The sequence below is a fragment of the Nothoprocta perdicaria genome, unplaced genomic scaffold (genome assembly GCF_003342845.1).
Source record: "Nothoprocta perdicaria isolate Ctin4 unplaced genomic scaffold, notPer1 scaffold_206, whole genome shotgun sequence".
NCBI classification, from domain to species: Eukaryota; Metazoa; Chordata; class Aves; order Tinamiformes; family Tinamidae; genus Nothoprocta; species Nothoprocta perdicaria.
Window position 1 is genome coordinate 710,291 of NW_020455272.1, and position 20,180 is coordinate 730,470.

The following is a 20,180-nucleotide window of genomic DNA, read 5'->3' on the forward strand; positions in this document are numbered from 1 at the left end:
AACCATTGTCTTAAATGGCAATAAAAAAATAAAGGTTTGAAGTTGATTTGCAGTTGTACTTTCACCTCATTCCTTAGCCCTATTAAAAAATAGTATGAGCTATCACATGCAGGCTTTGCCACAAAGTTTATTACATTTTCTCTTCCCAGTTTTTCAAACTTTAAGGCTTCCAGACTTTCCAAGGTTTAAGGCACCAGTACCACTCAACAGAAGCACAGGACCACAGTTGAGATAATACAATATTCTATCAGTGAGAGAAAACAAGAGACCAGGCACCTCCTCAATTGCAAACTTGAGGCCAAAGGGACAAAGGACACCTCAGCATTAGCACAGCAAGGCAATACTGAGAACAATTAGTTATTTAAATACTTAAAGTGAAAATTCACAGCAAGAGACAAACCATATTTTTTAAAGAGGCTGAACTAATGCAATAGTAATTAAGACACGATAATGATGAAAGGATATAAGAACAAGTGTATAATTACGCAGTGCCTTTTACAGAATTATAAATCTTAGATTTCCTAAGAAATGCAAGGATAAAAAGGCCTTGGTTTTGAAGCCTCAAGAAACCAAGGAAAATATTAAAAAAAAAAAAAAAAAACACCATTAGAAAACTGACCACTGTAGGAGTTTGACACTATAAGCCAATAAGTAAAATGCTTCCTAAACAAATAAAACCACTCCAGAAATTGCATTTCACACACAAAAATTTAGGCCAGCTAGTGACATATTTTATTTCTGCTCACCAATCCTTAATTTCCCGTAATCTTGATTCACTGCATATTGCCTTCTGATTTAAGGTTGCAACACCACTGAAAGCTGGATAATCATCACGTTCCAGGTTCTCACTCCCAGCACTGAACATCCATGTTCTCCAGAATCTCACTCAAGTCAAAACATCTCCAACACAGAGCTGCTTCTTGATCTGCCAGTTCCACCCCAYGGCAGAGACCTGTTCCTACTATGCATGTGTATGTATACCCATCCACACAAACTCAGAAAAGAGGACAAATTACGTCAGCGACTTCGTTGCCTGGTTTTGTTTATATCTCCTGAGTTGCCAGCACTCCCATTAGCCTTCTCACAACATACTAGGGCAGCATACTTCTCTTCCTCTCTCTACTAAAATTTTCTTCTAGATCCTTTAAAAGAGCCAGTGAAAGGCCAGCATTAATATGTTTAGCCCTGTTGCTCAAGGACCTTCCTGCTCAGCCCTAGAAGGTGGTTAAACTGTGTGATTTACTGTTTTAGTCATCTGAACCTCAGGTAGGAGATAAGTTGGCTTGCCATAGGCAAAGTGTGCCATACAAATAAGAGATGCTTCAGGTATACAGTGTATTTCTGTCATTCTTATTTAATCATTGCATGGAATTTCAATCCAACTTGGAAGAATGAAAACAAGCACGTGCCACCTTCAAAATTCAATTTCCAGTATCAAATCACACTTTACAATAAATTTACCAAATCATCCTTATAWTTAATGCTAAAATCAAGTAAATGAAGTTAAAATGTAAAGTTAAAATGTTCTAATGAAAGATCAGCTCTTCACTGCTCTTTCCATACTGCAGCCTGTGAGCAAAGATTAATCTGATAACTGAAGTATTTTCTCACTAACTTCCATGGTTAAACAGCTTTTATAACTCCTTGCCTATAGTATAATCAAAACAGTCCTTTAGTCCTCCTTTTTTCCTCTGACCATACAGTCATGGCAGGCTGACTCCTACTGTCCCAGATTTTCTGGAGGGGGGAAAAAAAAAGTCTCATCTCTAAGAAATGCAGAAGTCTCRTCTTGCTGATAAACTTCTCCATCCAATGGAAATGTTTATACGTCACTGTTTACACATTCAAGCCAAATGGCTGCTATTCCAGTGATTACAACGGACTATTGCCTTCACTGGTGCCTTGGGAGTTTGAAGGCACCTAAGCAACACCGAAATTCACTAACATGATTCACGAGTCTGACCTGAATGGGGTAACACACATTTCATAGCCTATCTTTCTAACGATCATGCTGCCTCTCAACTGGAGGCTTGTAAAAGGTTTAGATTCAACAAGAGTTGTTTCAGTAAAGCAGGCAAGATAGGAGGTATGAGAAAAATTGAGAGACATTGTTAAATTGGACCTAACATTAACTTGGCCCTATCAATCATTCGGAAAAGCCTCTCATGCAGGTTTAAAAACATCATAAACTAGGTCTATCTCGTACAAACCAATGGAAATTAAAATACAGTCTGCAATCACATTCTGTAGAGAAAAATATCAGAAAAAAAATGAGAAATTTAAAGAAAAAACATTCAGGAAGAATCTTGCAGTGCTTTTCCAACAGCCTTCTTCTGAAGGAGGAAAAGTTCTCTGTAATTAACAGAAAGTGAATCCTGCTTCATCTTTACTGAACTGTACCTTCACAAACAGTTGCAGAGAGAATGAGTTCATCATAACATGGTTATGACTGCGTGTAGGAGCTATCTCATTCGAGTTGTGATAAACAGGCTGTCAACTGCATGGATSGATTGTGAAGGCAAATCCTAACCTCTCTGCTATGCCACAGAAAAGGTAGAGCTCCTGGAACCACAACACACACACACACACCTTGTCCCTGGCACATCTAGGACGAGTCAGGACTGCCACACAGTAGAGGAAATATTAGTTTGAGGTTATACCACTCTGCTGGGTAGACTCCTGTCCCCAAAGAAAGTTCATTTCACAAGAGCAGACACATTACTTTAGTCTCATGTTCCTCTAAATATGAGGATACTGTGAAGATGTGAAGTCAGCATATTTATTTGCCTTGCTGGAAGATGGAAAAAYAAGTTACTTTCTGCACTTGACACCAGAGGCTCCTGCATTATGGTATCTAAACACTTCAGTGTACACCGTGGCAAGCACAGACAACAGCAGCAGCAGCTCCTGACTGTGCTCAAGGGGAAAATTTTTATGTGCATGAATTAAAACTTCTGCAGAAGCAGCCCCTGTTGATCAGCTCCTTACAAATAGCTTGCTGGTTCAGGTAGCTGTAGCTACAAGYTTCCTCGACTGCACTTCACCAAAACCCTGCTTTTCTGGATCAGCAGGGCTAAAACAAGCTGAAATAGGGAGCACAAGTTAATTAGAAAGGGTAAGCAGAAGTAGTCAAGATGCTACTTTGTGGTAGGAGAGCAAAGAAGGATGGATGGCAGGCATACAGTTAAGGTCAAAAACTGTCTTGAATTAAAAGATCTCCTAAGCCTTTAGCTTTCAAGGTTTTTAAAAAAATAAATAAATATATCACATTCTTAGTTGTTAAGAGCTCTTATCAACATGGCTATGTGCCTAAATCAAGTATTTCTTCACACAGGAATAACAATGCTATACACACACACACACACACACACACACAAGAAAATGGGGAGGTGTGGGTGGAGAAGGAGCACTGCACAAGCTCAATTTACTAGTTCAGTTTCTGAAATATAGAACAATCAAATTTAAACAAGCACAGTAGCGTGCTGAGGGACAAACTCAAATTGACCTGCCTGGAGAATTCGTGTCTCAAAGCCAAACTAAGAGAAGGATCCAAAAAAAGGAGTTACTGTTACCATCATTGTTTCTTAACATCTGAAAACATAGTATCCGATTTACAGAAGATCTCTGTATAAGCTGCATGCATCATTTGCCCTCCRCAAGGACAACCTGCATTTGGAAATCTCAACACATTGACCGACCACTCTGACATACCTAAGCCTGGTAATGTAAACTGGCTTCCCTCCAGTGCCATTCATTTCCCTTGAAGAAGCCACTTAAGCGTGTTTGCGCTCCATAAAGCGCTCACAGGAGGCAAGGTGGAACATGCACATTAACCACACGCACTTCCCTGAAGCCCAGCACGGAATATTTGACAAAGAAATTAGAGCTTCTGAACGGACACAAACTCATATATTTCGTCTGCTATTTGAAGAATGCTCATAAATGATGAATCATAGGGCTGGCTGTAAGCTATGGCTCCAAATATGTTACTTTTGGCCACAGAACTTAMTAATCAGCTTCAGCTCTCCGTTCCCTCCGCTCCAGCCGGGCATTCCTTCTACCCTCCTCCACCTTTACATTTTGGAGGTAAGGGGGAAGAGGAACAGAACGTACATAGATTAAAAGCCATTTCTCTTATCTGATTCAGCATGCAGACATAATATCACTACTGAGGTGATAGTACATGGTGGTTAAAAAGCAAGTGAAATAAAATAAGCAGATGGGAATACAAGCCGTTTAAGACAGAYCCGCCAGTAAAAAACGTCTGTGTAACCACATCCTCTGTTTTCAGTCTCAGCTCAGCTGTGTGTCCAGCAGGAAATAATTAGATTTGCCTTTCCCAGAGTATTTGATGGTTTCAAACTGCTGAATAGTTGCTTTTTCTGCTTCCTCTTCAACAGTTTCCTCAGGAAAAGGCCATGACCCTCAGGACATCTTTGATAAATTTTTTCAAGGAAGAGTATTGCAGAACCATACTAAGATTTACTAATTGTTACTCTTCTTACTTTCTTAACTGTTCTCTTCAAAGGGATTTTAAGTGTAGTACTGAGCTGTCAGAATGAAAAAGATCTTGAGACATTCACATTGCATCATCTGGAGTACAGGAAGTACAGCTGAGTACACAAAGACGGGAGACTCTTGGAATTACTATAAATTCTACTTCTTAGGCAAGAAAAGTACACATGGAGACACATCACTAGGACATCTCATCCATTTCAAGTAAGCAAACAATTCCTCTTGATAAGGTTTCTGAGGTTTTGACACACATCCTAAGAATTTATCTGCTTTCTGCTCTACCATCCAAACCTTTCAAGCTTCTTCTAATCCTCCTGTTCCTCTCCACTTTCCTCCTCCAAATACCACACAATAAAGTAATCATGACTCAACGGTGAAGGCTGAGTCTAGGGCCGGGGTTTTGTTTTTATTTAATTTTAGGTGTATTCTGATTGCTTGAAAGCATAATTCCCCTGGAGATTCAAGGATAAACGAGCTGGCACAACACGCCTCTGCTTTACCACACCAGCAGACGCAGTTTTGAAACAGTCGCAAGCAAGCACTCCCTTCCGAGACTTTCCCATTATTTCGTATTTGAAGGCAGGAAAATTTAACATTGTCTGAAACAGCACATTTAAAGAACTGCCATATTCATGCAGCTCTAYGTCAAAGCATCTTCTATATTCCCTTTCTTTACACTGGGTTTAACAATCTGACGGTTGCCCCAGGAGTCTTCATTTTCATTTCAAAAGTGTTTCTTATTTCCCACCTGATGATGAAGTGGCTGGCTTTAGCTAAATGGAAATGAAAGTTATTTCTGTAACTGCTGGAACCAGCAAACACAGTGTTACTTACATTTCGTATGTAAAAATAYGATGCCCAAAAAACAATAACTGACATTTCACTCCTTGCGAAATTCTATTTGGTACCTACATTATAAATAAGAAAGGAACTTACTGGGTCCTTTTCAGTCCTATGTAGTGACTGAGGAGATGTAAATTCTACCATTTGTGAAAACCTTAAGGCATTTACTCTCAGTTGTGAGACGCTTTCTCCTTTCAGCAGGAAACAGGAGTTTAAAGATCAGAAAAAGGAATTCTAGTCAGCTTCCGAGCATATGCTTATTTTTAAATCTATTATTAGAATGTATTTAATCACARCCATTAGATCACTCATTTAATCACCGCAGCAAACAGGAACAAATGGGCCTCCCTCTCATTTCTCCTTCAGCAAAGAATGAAGGATCTTTGGAATGGCGCTTCAAAACTATGGATTGTATTAGTGGTTTTATTGTTTTGTTTTCCTCTGACTGATGTTTTATGTGCAAGCAGTACGACATACTTTGAAATAAGTGCTGAAATTCATGTGTACAGTTACCTGAAACCAAAAGCTATCCTTTTAATGTCTGCTATAGCAAGGTTAACTAACCAGAACATCAAATGCAAGCTTAAAATAAAGCCAAAATTGAGCCAGAATCAGTACACTGATTTTGCTCAATCTCCATGCTGAAATATTGGGTAGACCCTCTCAGCCCAGAATAACTACAGTTTATCTTTTCCAAAAACACASAGACAAACCTGATAGCCCATATCCACCTCACTGAAGGGTCACCTTCTGAAACAAAACCAGGGCAGGAGTGTGTTTAGCATGAAATTTGCACGATGAAATATTGCTAGGGTACATAAAGGTAGCCATAAAGGTCTCCAGATGTTATTTTTGCTGGCAAATGTTGATGTTTTCACTTGCACATAAGACGAAATGCTTTGGACTGGACCACGGTTCTGAGCAGCGAGGCTTATGAAGAAACGCTGCTCCCCCGCAGCSTTTTCCCTGCCCCAGGAAGGTCTGGACGGACTCCCGGGACGAAGGRGCGCCCGGGGGACATCCCAAGCGCGCGGCCGAGCAAAGCAGCCCCGCGCATCCCAACCCGGCACGGAGGGCGAGCCCCGCTGCGCTCCCGCCGCCGCCGCGCCGTGAGGAAGCGCCGGGATCCGGGGCGAGGGGGCAGCGGGGGAGCGGGGCAGGGGGCGCACGAGCCGGGGGCGGCGGGCGGGGGCGCCCCGCGCTGAGGCGCGCAGCGGAGCTGTCCAGCCGCGCTCCCGCCCGGCCCCGCCGCAACCGTTGGGGGGGGTGGGGGGGGGCGCGGTTCCCACCCCAACCGCCGCAACCGCCGCTGCGAGCCCCAACGTCCCCGCGCCAGGGCGGCTCCCTCGGGCACGCGCCCTCCCCCGCGCCTACCTGGTCAGGGCTCCATCTCGCGCCGCCGCCGCTACCCTGCCCTGGCGGAGCCGCCGCCGCCGCCAAGGCGCGTCCCCCGCGCGGGCGCCCCGGCCTCGCCGCCGCCGCCGCCCGGCGCCTCGCAACCGCGGAAGCTGCCGCCCCGCAGCCTGCTCGCCTGCAGACACGCGTCGAGCTCCGCCAATGGGAGCGGAGAGCGGGGGCTGAGTGTCAGCAGCGCCAGCCAATCGGCCTCGAGCACCTGGGGAAGCTAACGGGGCTGAGGCGGGGCCAGCGGCGCCGGGAGGGCGGGCGCACGGTGGCTGACGGGGTGCGCAGCCAATCGCAAAGCGGAATGATGTCATCGGCGAGGGCGGGGCGCCCCGAGGAGGCGGGGGCGAAGGGGAGGGAGTGTCTGCGCTCTTAAAGGGCCAGCCGCGGTCCTGGTGGGTGTGTTATTTTATTTATTTATTAATTTTTTAAAATTTATTTTCTAATTCATTTTTGAAGCCAGAAAGTATTTCCTGAACGCTCTTGGTGGGTATCCCCCTTGCATGAGCCACCATGAATTTGGGGCCAAACCCAATGCTAGGGGCCATTTTGGGGCCATGGAGGCAGATGGACAAGCATGGGGCCAGGGACCGGTGTTTGCCCATGTTTGCTCCTGTACTCGGCAGTTGTTCTGTCCAGTCTCCCTCCCTTTTTCCTTTCCTTTATTTTTTTATTTTTTATTTATTTTCTCTTAGAAAACAGCAATGATTCTTAGTTTCAAAGTAATGGATACTGCCTGGAGAGATAGAAACAAATAAATAAATGAAACAGTAAATCAGTGAGCCACCCATGTTAAAACCTTAGGGTTTTTTTTGCATTTTAGGGGAGCGAAGGAAGCCAAGGAGTGGTAACTGGACCTGAAGAGCAGGACTGGATAGTTGAAGTACTGCAGTATCGTTACAAGGAATAGGTGCAGCCTTATCTGCAACGCTGCCCTTGCTTCTGGTCATTGTATCTCAAAATGGTGTTTCCGGCATAAATCACCACAGAAAACACTCAGTGAGGGATTGCCTTGAACTGGGAAGCAGAAGAAACAGGGATCGTCCTTCAGAGCCAAGAAGAAGGGGGGCGAGGGAGGTCTAAAATACCAAATGGCGTGAAGAAGGTGGGATTGCCCCTTCTTTACTCACTTCTAGAATCAAAGAATGAGGGGGCTGCAATAAAACTGCAAAGAAAMGTAGGGAAGTAGGTAGGCGAAAATGAAACCCCCACAAAAAGCTGGATAGACCGAGCAGGGTCACCGGTGACTGCCCGCCAGCCGCTATCCCTGTTCCCTGTGCTGTCATTCCCAAGATCCCGCTCCACTCCGGCTCCACACATAAATCTTTGTGTAACATAATTCTCCTCCATGCTCTTTGACGGGGTTAGCCCTGCAGAGGTAGTTAAGTGAAAGAAGAAAAAAAGCGTGAGATTTTCCCAGGGATGATGGTATTTCAGGGAGTTTTAGGTTTAACGGCTAGTCAGGAATATTTACCTTCCTCTCCTTCCATGCTTTCTAAAAATAGCACTCTGGGGCTCTGAGAGAGAAGATACAAACAGATGAGAAAGCAAGGATGTCCCTCCACCCTGGTATACCTATGGTGTGTAACTAGGTTTTGAGATTGATTGCTTGAGAGACCGGTTAATAGATCCCTTTGCAGTGAGGGAGAAAAGATGTGTCCAAGGGCATTTGACAATTTGGCAGCAGAACTCACAGCAGTTCCCAGATTTCCAGTTCATAAGCCAGTGTCCCATTCATCAGGCCCTATCCCCCTTCAAACAGATGAACATCTGAGAGGTGGAAGTCTTTACCTTTGGTTCTGTGCTTAGATTTCATCATTTTGCTAAGGTCTCAAATGTGGTTGTGCTATGACAATGCTACTGATCATTTTCAGTATTTATTGCTACATATTTCTAAAGTTTCAAGGGTATTTACGGACTTTGATAAATAACACAAGAGATATCAAGTAGGAAGAAAGAAATATGCTTGCCTGTAAAAGATTACTGTCCCCAGCAAGCATAATAAAAAGTGAAGAACAGATATTACTGTAGTTTTTATTTTACTTTTGAAGGCCTCTATTATTTTCAGTAGCTTTCAGTTTCACTAAGATTTAAAACAGATTAAAATKAAGATTTTTTTAACATTCATAAGAATACAGTAATAGTGAAGACACCACATTGTGTATGTTACATCCTCCRTTTGACTTACTGTTAGACGAAGGTTTATATTCAACAGAGAAACCATCAGTGAGATATATTGGAATACAGCAGAATTCAACCTAGTTGCAGTGGGTCTGATTCTAAGTGCCTTTAAACAGTTTTTTTTCAGAGTTGTGAACACAATTGCATGATTACAAAATCAAGTCACCCTTGGGTAGCTAGCATGAGTAACTAAGCTTGGAATCTTGCTCAGAAGTACTTAGATTTTCCAGATCTGATGTCATCATGCACTTAACATTTGCACTAATTTTTTTGCATTCATTTTTGCATTTAGAGTTCCTGTTTTTTTAAAGAAAGGCTGGAAAAAAAAAAAGGGGAAAAACACTAAAAGGTGCCCTTAAGAGTGTTTCTTAAGATAAAGTGCTTAAAATGGCTCAGCACTAAGCTCAACCTGAAAGGCTGGATGGCCTACAGCCATCTGAAGATGAATCTGCTTAAAACCATAAGCTATTAAAGAAACCTTAATGCCCCAACAACTCAGAACACGCCTAATAATGTTTACTGTCTTTGCTYTAGGTTAATGGATAAATGAAACAAAAAAGTAACCTGGTGGGCACAGCTAACCATTCCACCTTGAAACATTATTTYACATGGAAGTAAGGAATTCTGCTAACTAGACTTCTGACTAGTTGTATGCATCTCTGCAAGTTTCTCCCCACATTCCCAGGGGTTTGTGTGGACCTGTATGGGTCCAACAGCATTTGCTTAGCAATCCTGGCTGAATTTACTGAAGCCCAAGCAGCAGGGCCCCAGCTGTGCAAGCTGCTGGGTGCAGGGGCTTTCCATGGCCTGGGGAAACTCCTCCCAGAGGCAGCAGTTGAGTTTGGGGTTGTGTGGTTGAGCTACRAGGAGCTGGTGGGTTCTCGGGTGTGTTTACTCAAGTCACGACAAGTGGAGTGTGAGAGATGATGGGGAGAGGCTGCTGATACAGTGGTCGTCGCTTGCAGATTTTTAGCAGATTCACATATTTCACGTGGATTTGCTCTTGTCCTCCAAGTCCTGCACATCAGTGTCTGGTTGCCATCCTGYAATCCCCACAGCACGACTACCTCTTGAGAAGCAGTTTGAAAGAGGACATAAATATCTTTCAGGTATTTCAGCACATAAATCAAGAGGTATTTCAATGGCTGCATTCAAAGCATAAGAAAAAAAGAATGGTTTTCCTCTCTTATAAGGGATTTCTCTTTGAATTTGATCAGCAATTTTAGTTTGGTAGACACTACCATTGGCCTGTCATTGTAGACTTTGYTAGGCAAGGGATCTACTTCCCCATCTGTCTTTTCAAGAGGARGATTTTGTCTGCTCATCCACCTACTGCAAGAAATAGCAACATACTGGAAATGGAGGGCAAAAACATTGAAATATAAAAAAATAAAATGTTCTTTTGGCAGACACCAACTGCAGGAATTTCAGATAAAGAAATTGTTTGAGGAAATGGTAAGTGCATGTAAAAAGTGGCTCCACTGGTATCAAAGTCCAAGCTTAATAATCACAGTGTATTCTATCAAAGAATATATAAATTATTAACTTAAGGCTATGGTTTCCAAGTCATAAGACAAATGGGTGGAAAAGTGTTTACCAACTGTCCCAGAGTGCAGTGATAAAGATACGTTGTGGTTCATGAAAGAAGTTGAAGGGTGGCCATAATCTTTGGGTCCTGAAGGAGTGAAGCTGACACCCTCTCCCTGACAAAATTTCACAGTTATTGTAGTATTTTACTACTCCCCATAGATGGAGCCAGACTCACAAAGTCCAGCTGCACACAACTCACCAGCAATGAGCACAACCGTCCAAATTCGATGTTATATASAGACTTTGGCTCTTGGTCCATTCTTCTGCAGAGTTGAGAGGATAAAGCATTAAAGGATATGTAAATGTAGAGGAACACAGACAACTATCAGCCAAGCAAGAGTAAGAGCACTAGAGGGTAAGAAGTGAGTATTTCCAGGCTTGGGACTTAAAAAAGTTATCAATAACTTTCTGTCAAGAAATCAAAGCTTTCTGCTCACTTCAAAGGCCAAGGAAGGCATCTTATATCTTCTGTCTTCAGAACAGTCCAAAGCAACTCATCTGCTAGTAAAGGACAAAAGTAAATACCAGCACACTGATTTTATTGATCTGGCGATGGCTTTCATTACCTTTGACTGGAAAGTGTCGTGGAGGTGCCTGAGAAAACATACAGAGTTCCCCTTTGCTAGCCTGCCTTTTTACTGTTAGCAAGATATGGACARCAAAGTAGTTAATTTTCCCAAAAGGCCTTCAAATTTAGAGGATCGGTCCTGTTGTCCTACCCCTCAGTGTTCATACTAAATTACAAAAGAAGAATTGAAACACAGAGACTATGTGCCAGCAATATCCTGGTGATGCCTCTGGTTGCGTTTACAATAGTTCCTGGGGGACTGTATGGTTTATCCGTACAACAAGGACTGGTGGCAACCAAACAGTTGAGGGAGTTGAGAAGGATTTCCATGAGTCAGAACATTATTTTGATGGAGTGGTCTACCTGGCAGCTTGCTCTGAAGAAAGAAGAGGTGCTGGCGCCCACTCTGGTTTAGTGCATGATCTAAGGCCTGTCTTTTTCTTTTTTTTTCCTAGCTGATATTCTGTGTTTGAAGTCTACTCTTGAAGGAGTTACGTTCTCCAAGCAAGACAAGCCACTTCCTTCCTAGAAAAGGTGCAGCTGGAGGATTTGGAAAGAGGAGATCCGATCCTGGCGCAAGCTGGGGGCTCCCCAGGGAGGTGCGTAATCCGCCTGGGGAGAGGAAGTGTGTCATTCTCGCATGTTTACTTGGCTTAGATGTCTCTGATGCAGCAGGGAGCACAAGAGGCTTTTCAGATTCCTTTTTGCAGAGCTTTTCTTTCTGATCTCAGCTACTATGTCATCCCCAAAGAGCTGACTCACCCGCCAGGGCTGCAGCCCCAGGGAGCACGGGCAGAGGCTGGGAAAGTTCAGAGTTATTTTCAGCGCCTGAGGGAACTGCACCATGGGGTCCCTCTCGCTGGAAGAGGTGCTGGGCAGGGAACATGCTGTCCAAGAGCGCCCAAGAGGCCCCCTTAGAAACCTGAGGCTGCCGTGACCCCACAGACTTCAAGGCAAGAGGACTGTGAAGGCAGAAAACAGAGCAGAGCAACCACCACCCACCAGGAAAGTCTTTGGTGTTCTGGATGCTACCGGATGACCCGTGCTCTGAGTGTCCCTTCTGGAGAAGGAGGTTGGACTAAATGATCTCTAGAGGTCCCTTCCAACCTCAGCCAGTTTGTGATTCTGTGTGATTCCATSATCTTGCCTCTCACCTTCAGATTATTTTGCTGCATCACGTAGTCCCTGGATCAGGAATTTGGCAGCRCCCAGGCAAATTCACTTCACTCAGGAGTACAAGAAGCTGTTTGGCACAACTAAGAAATACGTCGAGTGTGGCTGGGATTCAGCAGCTTGACTGCAGGCTGCCCTTCTGCCTCAGGTGATGTGTTTACCTGAAATCCAACTACCSTGTCTGGTATTTCCCAAACTCTCCCTCGTCTGGGTAGGGCTTATTAGCGTAACATTTAGCCCTCCGGCCTTAGTGCCAGGATTTACAATTGCAAGAGCAACCATTTTAAACCCGTGATTTAAAATATGTATTAAAAGCAGTGGAAAGAAAAGCTCTGGAGGGAAGTGAAAGTATTCTGATTTGTGCCTGAGAAGAGAGAGATGAATCAGAGAAGGAAAAAAGGAAAGACAGTAATATCTGGGGATCACAGCAGAGGCTTCTCTCAGACAGACCAGATTTTTCTACAAAATAGTAAATACAGGAACCCTAGAAAACAGAGGCAAGAGCTAAGGAAGTAGGACTGAAATTSATCTCTAATGAGAACATCAGGCAGCTCTTTTTCTCTGGCATATTGGAGCTGCTTTCCACTTTTTTCTGCCCCCACTCATAGCAACATTGAAACCGAGCAGATGAAGCCGTGTAAGTTTGTTTCCAGGAAAAAYACCCTTGAGTTGGAGCATTGCCTATCGGACTCCAAAGGTGCTCCCAGCTGCTGACAACACATCTGGAGCAGAGGGCTGGGCCAGCCACCCCCAAGCCAGGGCTTTGCCCATGGAGCCCCTGTGACCTGCAGAACCAACCTGGGTGGTTGGTAAATGCTGGGGACCGATCAGCACCCTCAATGGTGACGTGTTGAGGCTCCATCGGCTTGCAGGGAGCCGTTCTTTAGGGTCGGAGTTAAACGTCGACTTAAAGGGCTCAGTGATAAAGGCCTCTCTGCAGGGCTAGTTTCTCCAGAAATGGGTTTGGTGCCATTATATAACATCAGGAGGCAGCTTTGCCTGAAATACCCTGGGGACTCTCATTTCAAAAAAGGATACTGGAAAAAAGAGATTAATTTTGGAACTGAGTGACAGATATGATTAAAGGAATGGAGAGACTGCTGTGCTGAATCCCCCTGTGACTAGGGAGACATGCAGAAAAGGRAACATAATTAAAAAAAAAAAGGCAGAAATACAAAAGACTATAAAGATGCTCTACTGGTTGTTGCTTTCTCCCATACAGAATGGGGCCTCAGTGCATCTGAAAGGCGATACATTTTAAAATGGAAACGGGCTGTATTTATTACAGAATAAGAAAGGATTAGAATAAAAACAAAAAATATATATAATTAGAGGCTGTTACTTTTATTAGCTCCTTTATGTTTGAGGGACAAAATACCTCTTGCCTGAGGGCACATAATAACTGGCTAAAGCCCAGGATTAGAAATAACTTCTTTTGTGGGCAAATTATCCTATCCTTTTCTTGAACTCTTSCTGGAGGTATCTTTTGCTGCTTTCCACCACAGACAGAATAGTAGCCTGCAGGGGTATTTTTTCTGGATGCTTCTTACTACTGAGACCTGTTAGTAGAGGTTTTCACCTATCCAGGCGTGATGCCAGTTTTTCTGATCCTTCGCCCTTCATCTTGTGCCCATTACCACTGCCTGCATGCACATACATCAAAACATTTAGGCTGTTGCCCCAGCTCAGCTGAGGCTGAAGTGAGCTACACGCATTGCAGTTGCTGTATGTCTGATTTTCTTTATGTGCTGGGCTATCACACTTGTAGCTATCGCTTGATGTGGTAGATACCTATAGCACYTGACCCTTCTATCACACCTAAAAAGATCCTGGACTGCGCTAAAACTGGCCCATTCCCACATGTAGACCGTGCTTTGTGAGACCTGTCACTAATGCCTAGGTCTCTCCATCAAGTTAGTGGCCCAAGACTGGCTGGGATTGATCACACTTTTCTGAGGAACTAAAGACTAAAAATATTCGATACTAAGAGATGTCATATTTTGGGTGCAGATGCCTCAAAGCTAGAGACACTTTAAAAGGTTTTTTATTTTCCATATAAACCCATGCTTTTAAATAACTAAACTAGTCAAATATATAATTAGGTGGAATGACACCCATGGAAGAGAATGTGAAGATTATTCGTGAAACTTTGGAGGATATAAAAGTCAAGGAAGAAGGATTGTTTATGACTGATGCTATGGGTATGATAGCTTGGAGAACTCAAGTGTATTTGAGAAAAGGAAAACTTTGGCTCAATACAGGGAACGAAAGTATCAGCTAAATAAAGCAACCTAAAATAAGTAACTTTACAAAGCCTAAGAAACCAAACAAAACCTTCTCTCCAAGTCATTATTTTGAAAAAGCAAAAGTAATAGATACTACATTAAGTTCTGTATGAGCTTCACTCTTGTTATGAATTTTTATATGGGAGCCACTTAAAAATTACGGTGATGGTGGTTGCCTAAAATGGAATGAGCTGACAATATTCTCCGCTTGTTTTGAATAATCCCTGAAAGGGAGACACTGTGGCCCTTAAAAGCAGTAAATTAAAACTGAACAGAAACCTGGCACATATAGCAAATGACGCATATAAGAATGGCACAATCTTCTGTTGGGCACTGCATGCAGAAGACAAATACATCATGATTTTCCACTTCTAAAATCTGTTGGACTATAAAAAGTACTTCTTCCAGTTATGGAGACAAATCATTTTGCCAACAGCGATTTGCATTCTTAGTGCAGAATTGATCTACTCTTTTTCTTTGTTTGTTTCCTCCTTTCCCCAGTGATCTTTAAGGGCAGGGAGAAGGAGTCTAATCTATATGAGAGTCTGGCATGGATGGGGGATCTGAAACTGAGAAAATGCTGCTACTTTTCACATCTAGGGCACCCTCTCTTCGCTGGGGTGTTTCTGGGCCTTAAGTGCTGTGGTAAAGTCGATTCAATCCAAATGGAGAAAATGTTAAAACTCCAGTTAGGAACAGAAATAGCCATTACATTCATGCACTGTATTGGAAAAAGATAGTAATAGCTAAAGAAAATGTTTAAACGACATTTATAGTGGAAATCTAAAGTCATCTTAACGGTCAAAAATCATTATTTGAAGATCAAGGTTGAGCTTCTAGGCAGACTTTCCATTTTTTGTTAATGATTTCCAAGCAAAGGTTGGAAATATCTGCACAGCTGATCGCTCTGCTTTGGCAGATGGATGTGTAGGACATGGCTTGTCCCTGGGTCAGCTGGACAAGATGCTGTCAAGGGGAGCAGCCTCTTGTGCTTCCAATAGCCACTGGCTCCTGTGGGATCAGGGAAACAAAGCGCCGCTGAGCCGTGTCTGCAGGATTCTAACTGTTGGTATTTTCGGGATGTGACCAAGCCCCAAATCAAATAATTCCACTGTTAGATCACGCTGAAGTGATCTGCTTCTCATTTCTGTGTCACGTAAAAGTTACCGGGCATGCTGGTCAAATCAAACACCCTGCAACGYGCAGAAGCTTTAAACTAAATAAACTCTTCTCCTCCTCTGCTCTTAAAAGAGACAAACAGGCAAGCAACGGATACTTGCTGCTCTGCATTCAAGCTGGAAGGGCTTGGCGTGCGCTCTGGAGATGACGGTTAACGGTTTTAAAACAGCACATTGCAATAGCTGGCAGCAATCCCCACACCGTTCGCTGGCACCAAGCTCGGGCACAGGTCCCGTATGCGCTGGGTGCTGAGGCCCTGCTTGGAGAGCAGCAGCCCATGGGTCCCCTCAGGGCTTTGCCCTCGATGGGGTCGAGGGTGACYGCAGGTTGCTGGTACGTGATGGCAATGCGCCGCATCGGGGCACTCCGTGTTCCCAGCGCTTGCGTTTTGGAGCTCTCAGACATTTTGTGTCAAGGCCAGAGTTCTCAGGATGCTTTCATTCATATGTAGCTATCTGCCAACTGATGTGCCTTTTTTATCTGGGAAAATCCTTGTTTTATTTTTTTTTCTATGAGGAGGACATACAAGGCCTAGGGAACTACCAGCACGTACTGCGGCTGCACGTTTACTTTGGGCAAGGCAACGGCCCAGCACGATCCATCCAGCCTGAGATGGCCCAAATCTGTCTGGGAGCTGCATCTGGGGTTATTTTCTTTTCATCCTCTGCCTGGCCCTAGGCCGGAGCGGCCGCCCTGTCCCAGCCCCAGCCCTTGTCACAGAGCGATGGTGGCCGTGGCATCCCGCTCAGCCTCTGCTCACCAGGACAGCCCTGGGGTGGCACTGCTGCCACGACGATAGCAAGGTCTCTGGGCTGCTTCYACACACGCGGCGCTGAGGAAAGGAGCTGCAGAGCCCCATGAATCAGCAAAGCCTGGAGGCGCCTTTCTGGTTGCACCACCAACCCGGGGTCTTCTCCTCTTTCCCACGCCCCTTCTTCCCCTCTGTTCAGATCCTATTTGTTACCCTCTTTGCTCCAAATTTCTTCTTCTGGTTTTTAATTCCTGTTTTCTGTTCTATCCCCTCTGTCCTACCTCTCTATACTTGAGCAGGAGTCCTGAGGAGGCTCTCTCAGTAGCAGAATAATTATTACTATCAATATAACATATCCTGATAATCATAATAATATGTAATTTRTAGTACATATAGTAAATATGTAATTACTATTATCATAGTAATATGGGCAGAGAGGAACCTCATGAGGTTCAACAAGGACAAGTGCAGGGTCCTGCACCTGGGGAGGAATAACCCSWGGCACCAGTACAGATTAGGGGTTGACCTGCTGGAAAGCAGCTTCACAGAGAGGGACCTGGGAGTCCTGGTTGACACCAAGTTAACCATGAGTCAGCAATGTTTCCTTGTGGCCAAGAAGGCCAATGGGATCCTGGCTGCATCAGGAGGAGTGTTGCCAGCAGGTCAAGGGAGGTGATTCTGCCCCTCTACTCAGCTCTGGCGAGGCCGCACCTGGAGTATTGGGGGCAGTTCTGGGCTCCCCAGTATAAGAGGGACGTGGAGCTTCTCGAGAGGGTCCAGAGAAGGGCAACCAGGATGATTAAGGGAATGGAACATCTCTCGTAYGAAGAGAGGTTGAGTGAGCTGGGCCTGTTTTCTCTGGAGAAGAGAAGGCTCAGAGGGGATATGATTAATATGTATAAGTTCAGGAAGGGAGAATGCAGGGAGGAAGGGGACAAGCTGTTTTCATGGTGGCCAGCGATAGGACAAGGGGTAATGGCCACAAGCTGGAGCACAGGAAGTTCCATCTCTAGGTGAGGAGGAACTTCTTTACTGTTAGGGTAACAGAGCAGTGGAACAGGCTGCCCAGGGAGGTTGTGGAGTCTCCTACTCTGGGGGTCTTCAAAACCCGCCTGGATTCCRCCCTGTGCCACATGCTCTAGGCGTGCCTGCTTGAGCAGGAAGGTTGGACTAGATGACCTTTAGAGGTCCCTTCCAACCTTGAATATTCTGTGATTCTGTAATATGGAATGTATAGTATAGTACAACAGAACAGAATCCTGCACCTGGGAGGAACATGGAATCATTATGGCTGGACAAGACCTTCAAGATCATCAAGTCACGCAGTTTCTGGGAGAAGCTCTGCTCAGCCCAAGGATGGTGCACAGCACAGGGGACACTTTGGGGACACCACTGGCACATGCTGACTGAGAGGCAGCCAGGGAGGTGCTGGTGCTCCGTGTTTTCCCTTAGAGGGTTTTCACCTCAGCAGACGTGYGGCAGAGGACAGCAGGGAGACCAACTTCAAATCCCAAGTCCCTGCTCCAAAGCACCAGCAGTGTTACAATTTCTTGACAGAAAAGGCTGTGGTTTGCTTTTTTACACTAGCAAAGCTCATTTTCCTTAGTCAGGCTCAGAGAAATAGCTGAGTTGTTCAGATGAAACGTTCCACACGCCAAGCAGGCCACAGACAGATACCAGACATGAGATTTCAGGCAAGTTTCTGCCTGAACTATTTGGAAATGTTATCAGCAAMTTTAAGCCAGACTTGATAAGGAAAAGAGCCGGGTAAACTCAGCTATTTTACATTTGTTTTATGGCCTGTGGTTCTTATAATTAGAACCAGACTTTCTGACTGCCAGATCTACAGTGATACAGCTAGGCTTGAAGCCGACATCCCTTCAGAAAGCTCTAGTGCATATTTAGCAAAGCTTTCAGTTTTGTGGCGGAGGCAGCTATGTAAAAGGACAAAGCTAATTTAAAAGGGGATATCCAGTCATTTCGGATGGCTTGTGGTGCAGAGCAAGAACACCTCCATTCCCTGTGTASACCACCTGTATTATTGCTGCTAGTGATGGGTCTGCAACACTGATGGATTARTTATGGGTTCTGTCCTTGCCAGTAATAATGCAGGCAGGGAAGTAGCTGGATGCGGCCATGTCAGGAGCGTTTTGCACAGCAAAAATAAGTGTACATACACATCTTCCCTTGCTGTTTCGACAGGGTACACATAAGGTATCCAAAGAAAATACAGGCACTTTCCCAAACAGGCAAAGTGTTCTTCAATTTGCTAGTTACAGAGCTAGTTCACTAGCAACATCAACAGGGAGAGCCCAAATGTCAGCAGGGTCAGGGTGTCCTAAGCTCTGCTTATTTGTGCTTTGGGATGTGCTGTGAGCTGGGCTAGGCAAGCCATAAATGCTTCCTCTCTTGCTCAGGGCTTTATTTCTGGGCCTCTATGGTATTCTCTGACATAAATCTGAGGCCTTTTGCTCCTGATTCAAGYTCCTTGGTGGTAGTAACTTCCTTATGGAGTCACTGCTTCCCCCCTTACATCTCCAGCCATCCTTTTCTCAGCTACATCTCAGGACATCATCACCTCTCTGGCGCCAGCACGATAGTTTACACAGCCAAGTGTTGGAGCAGATTAGGGATCTATAAAAATAAATAGGAGGAGAACTGGTGTTGCCACAAAAAGCCCTTGATGAAAATAAAGTCCTAGAAGTTCAAACAGTTCTGCCTAGAAGTAATAGATCAGGGATCCCGTGTTCCGGCCTGCATTCCCAAGCAGACCGTGGTGGGAGCCAGGCACAGCACAGTCTGTGGCTGTGCTGGTGTTTCCAGATGTCCTGAAGCGGGGTCAGGGCTGCAGCTGGAAATCTCAGGCAAATGTCACTGTCCAGCCAGATAACAGTTTGTGGGCGGTGGCAAGGGGGAACAAATGCATCAAAGGAAAACCCAGGTGTGTGGCTGTTCCACTTGTTCTCCTGACTAAGCCTGTTCCATACAACTGCACGTGGTGGAAACCTTCAAATGGAAAAAAGAAAGTGTGAGGGGGTCCACCTTTTTTTCTGCTACTCAATAAACAAGTGATCAGAAAAGTGCCCTCCCTCACCTGCATTTTTTCCCCTCTGTGCCAAAGACTGACATCAAGTTGGTTCCCTTGAAAACTTCTGGTGATGGGAGGAAGAGTGGTTGCGTGAGAAACCAGCAATAACAACATTCAAGGGAAATATGAGGAAGGGGAAATGATCTTACCAACATTGCTTCAAGAGACCTATATGTAACCAAGGAGCCTTATGAGCAACTGGAGAAAAGGTCAGTGAAAGAGAATATTTCCAAGAGCGAGAAAGGACAGAGTAACAGGAAAGCATTCAATGCTTGGGATTTCACTGGTAATTCCACTTTGCAAACACAAAACTTTCAGAAGCAGATGGCATTTATGCCATTACATCCTAATAAAAACCACTCTCTCAAATCCCAGCCACAGATCCCAGCTCTAATTGCAGTTCTGCTTTTACGGAGCTCTTGGGCACCCCACCACAGACATAGCTGACAGCTACCCCTGCTTCTCAGCCTCCTGCAGCCTGAGCTCTACTTACTCCAGCAGTGAAAAGGGTTTTTGCAAGTGTATTTTTTAAGCATGCCACTCGATTAAACCACAGTCCTGAAAGAGCTGCCCATGCATGAATGTGGGCTGACCCCAGAGCAA

At 44.6% G+C, this 20,180-nt stretch overlaps 1 protein-coding gene across 1 annotated transcript in view; it reads right to left on the reverse strand.

Annotated features, from left to right (window-relative positions):
• The window catches only part of MRTFA (myocardin related transcription factor A), a 96,407-nt gene extending 80,312 nt beyond the window's left edge, over positions 1 to 16,095 (reverse strand). The window contains exons 1-2 of the mRNA XM_026038275.1: positions 16,038 to 16,095; positions 6,733 to 6,889 (exon numbers count right to left, since the gene is read on the reverse strand). Of these exons, the coding sequence (XP_025894060.1) occupies positions 6,733 to 6,889; positions 16,038 to 16,095 (215 nt within the window). The remainder of the gene's footprint in view (positions 1 to 6,732; positions 6,890 to 16,037) is intronic.
• Positions 16,096 to 20,180: the final 4,085 nt, after the last annotated feature.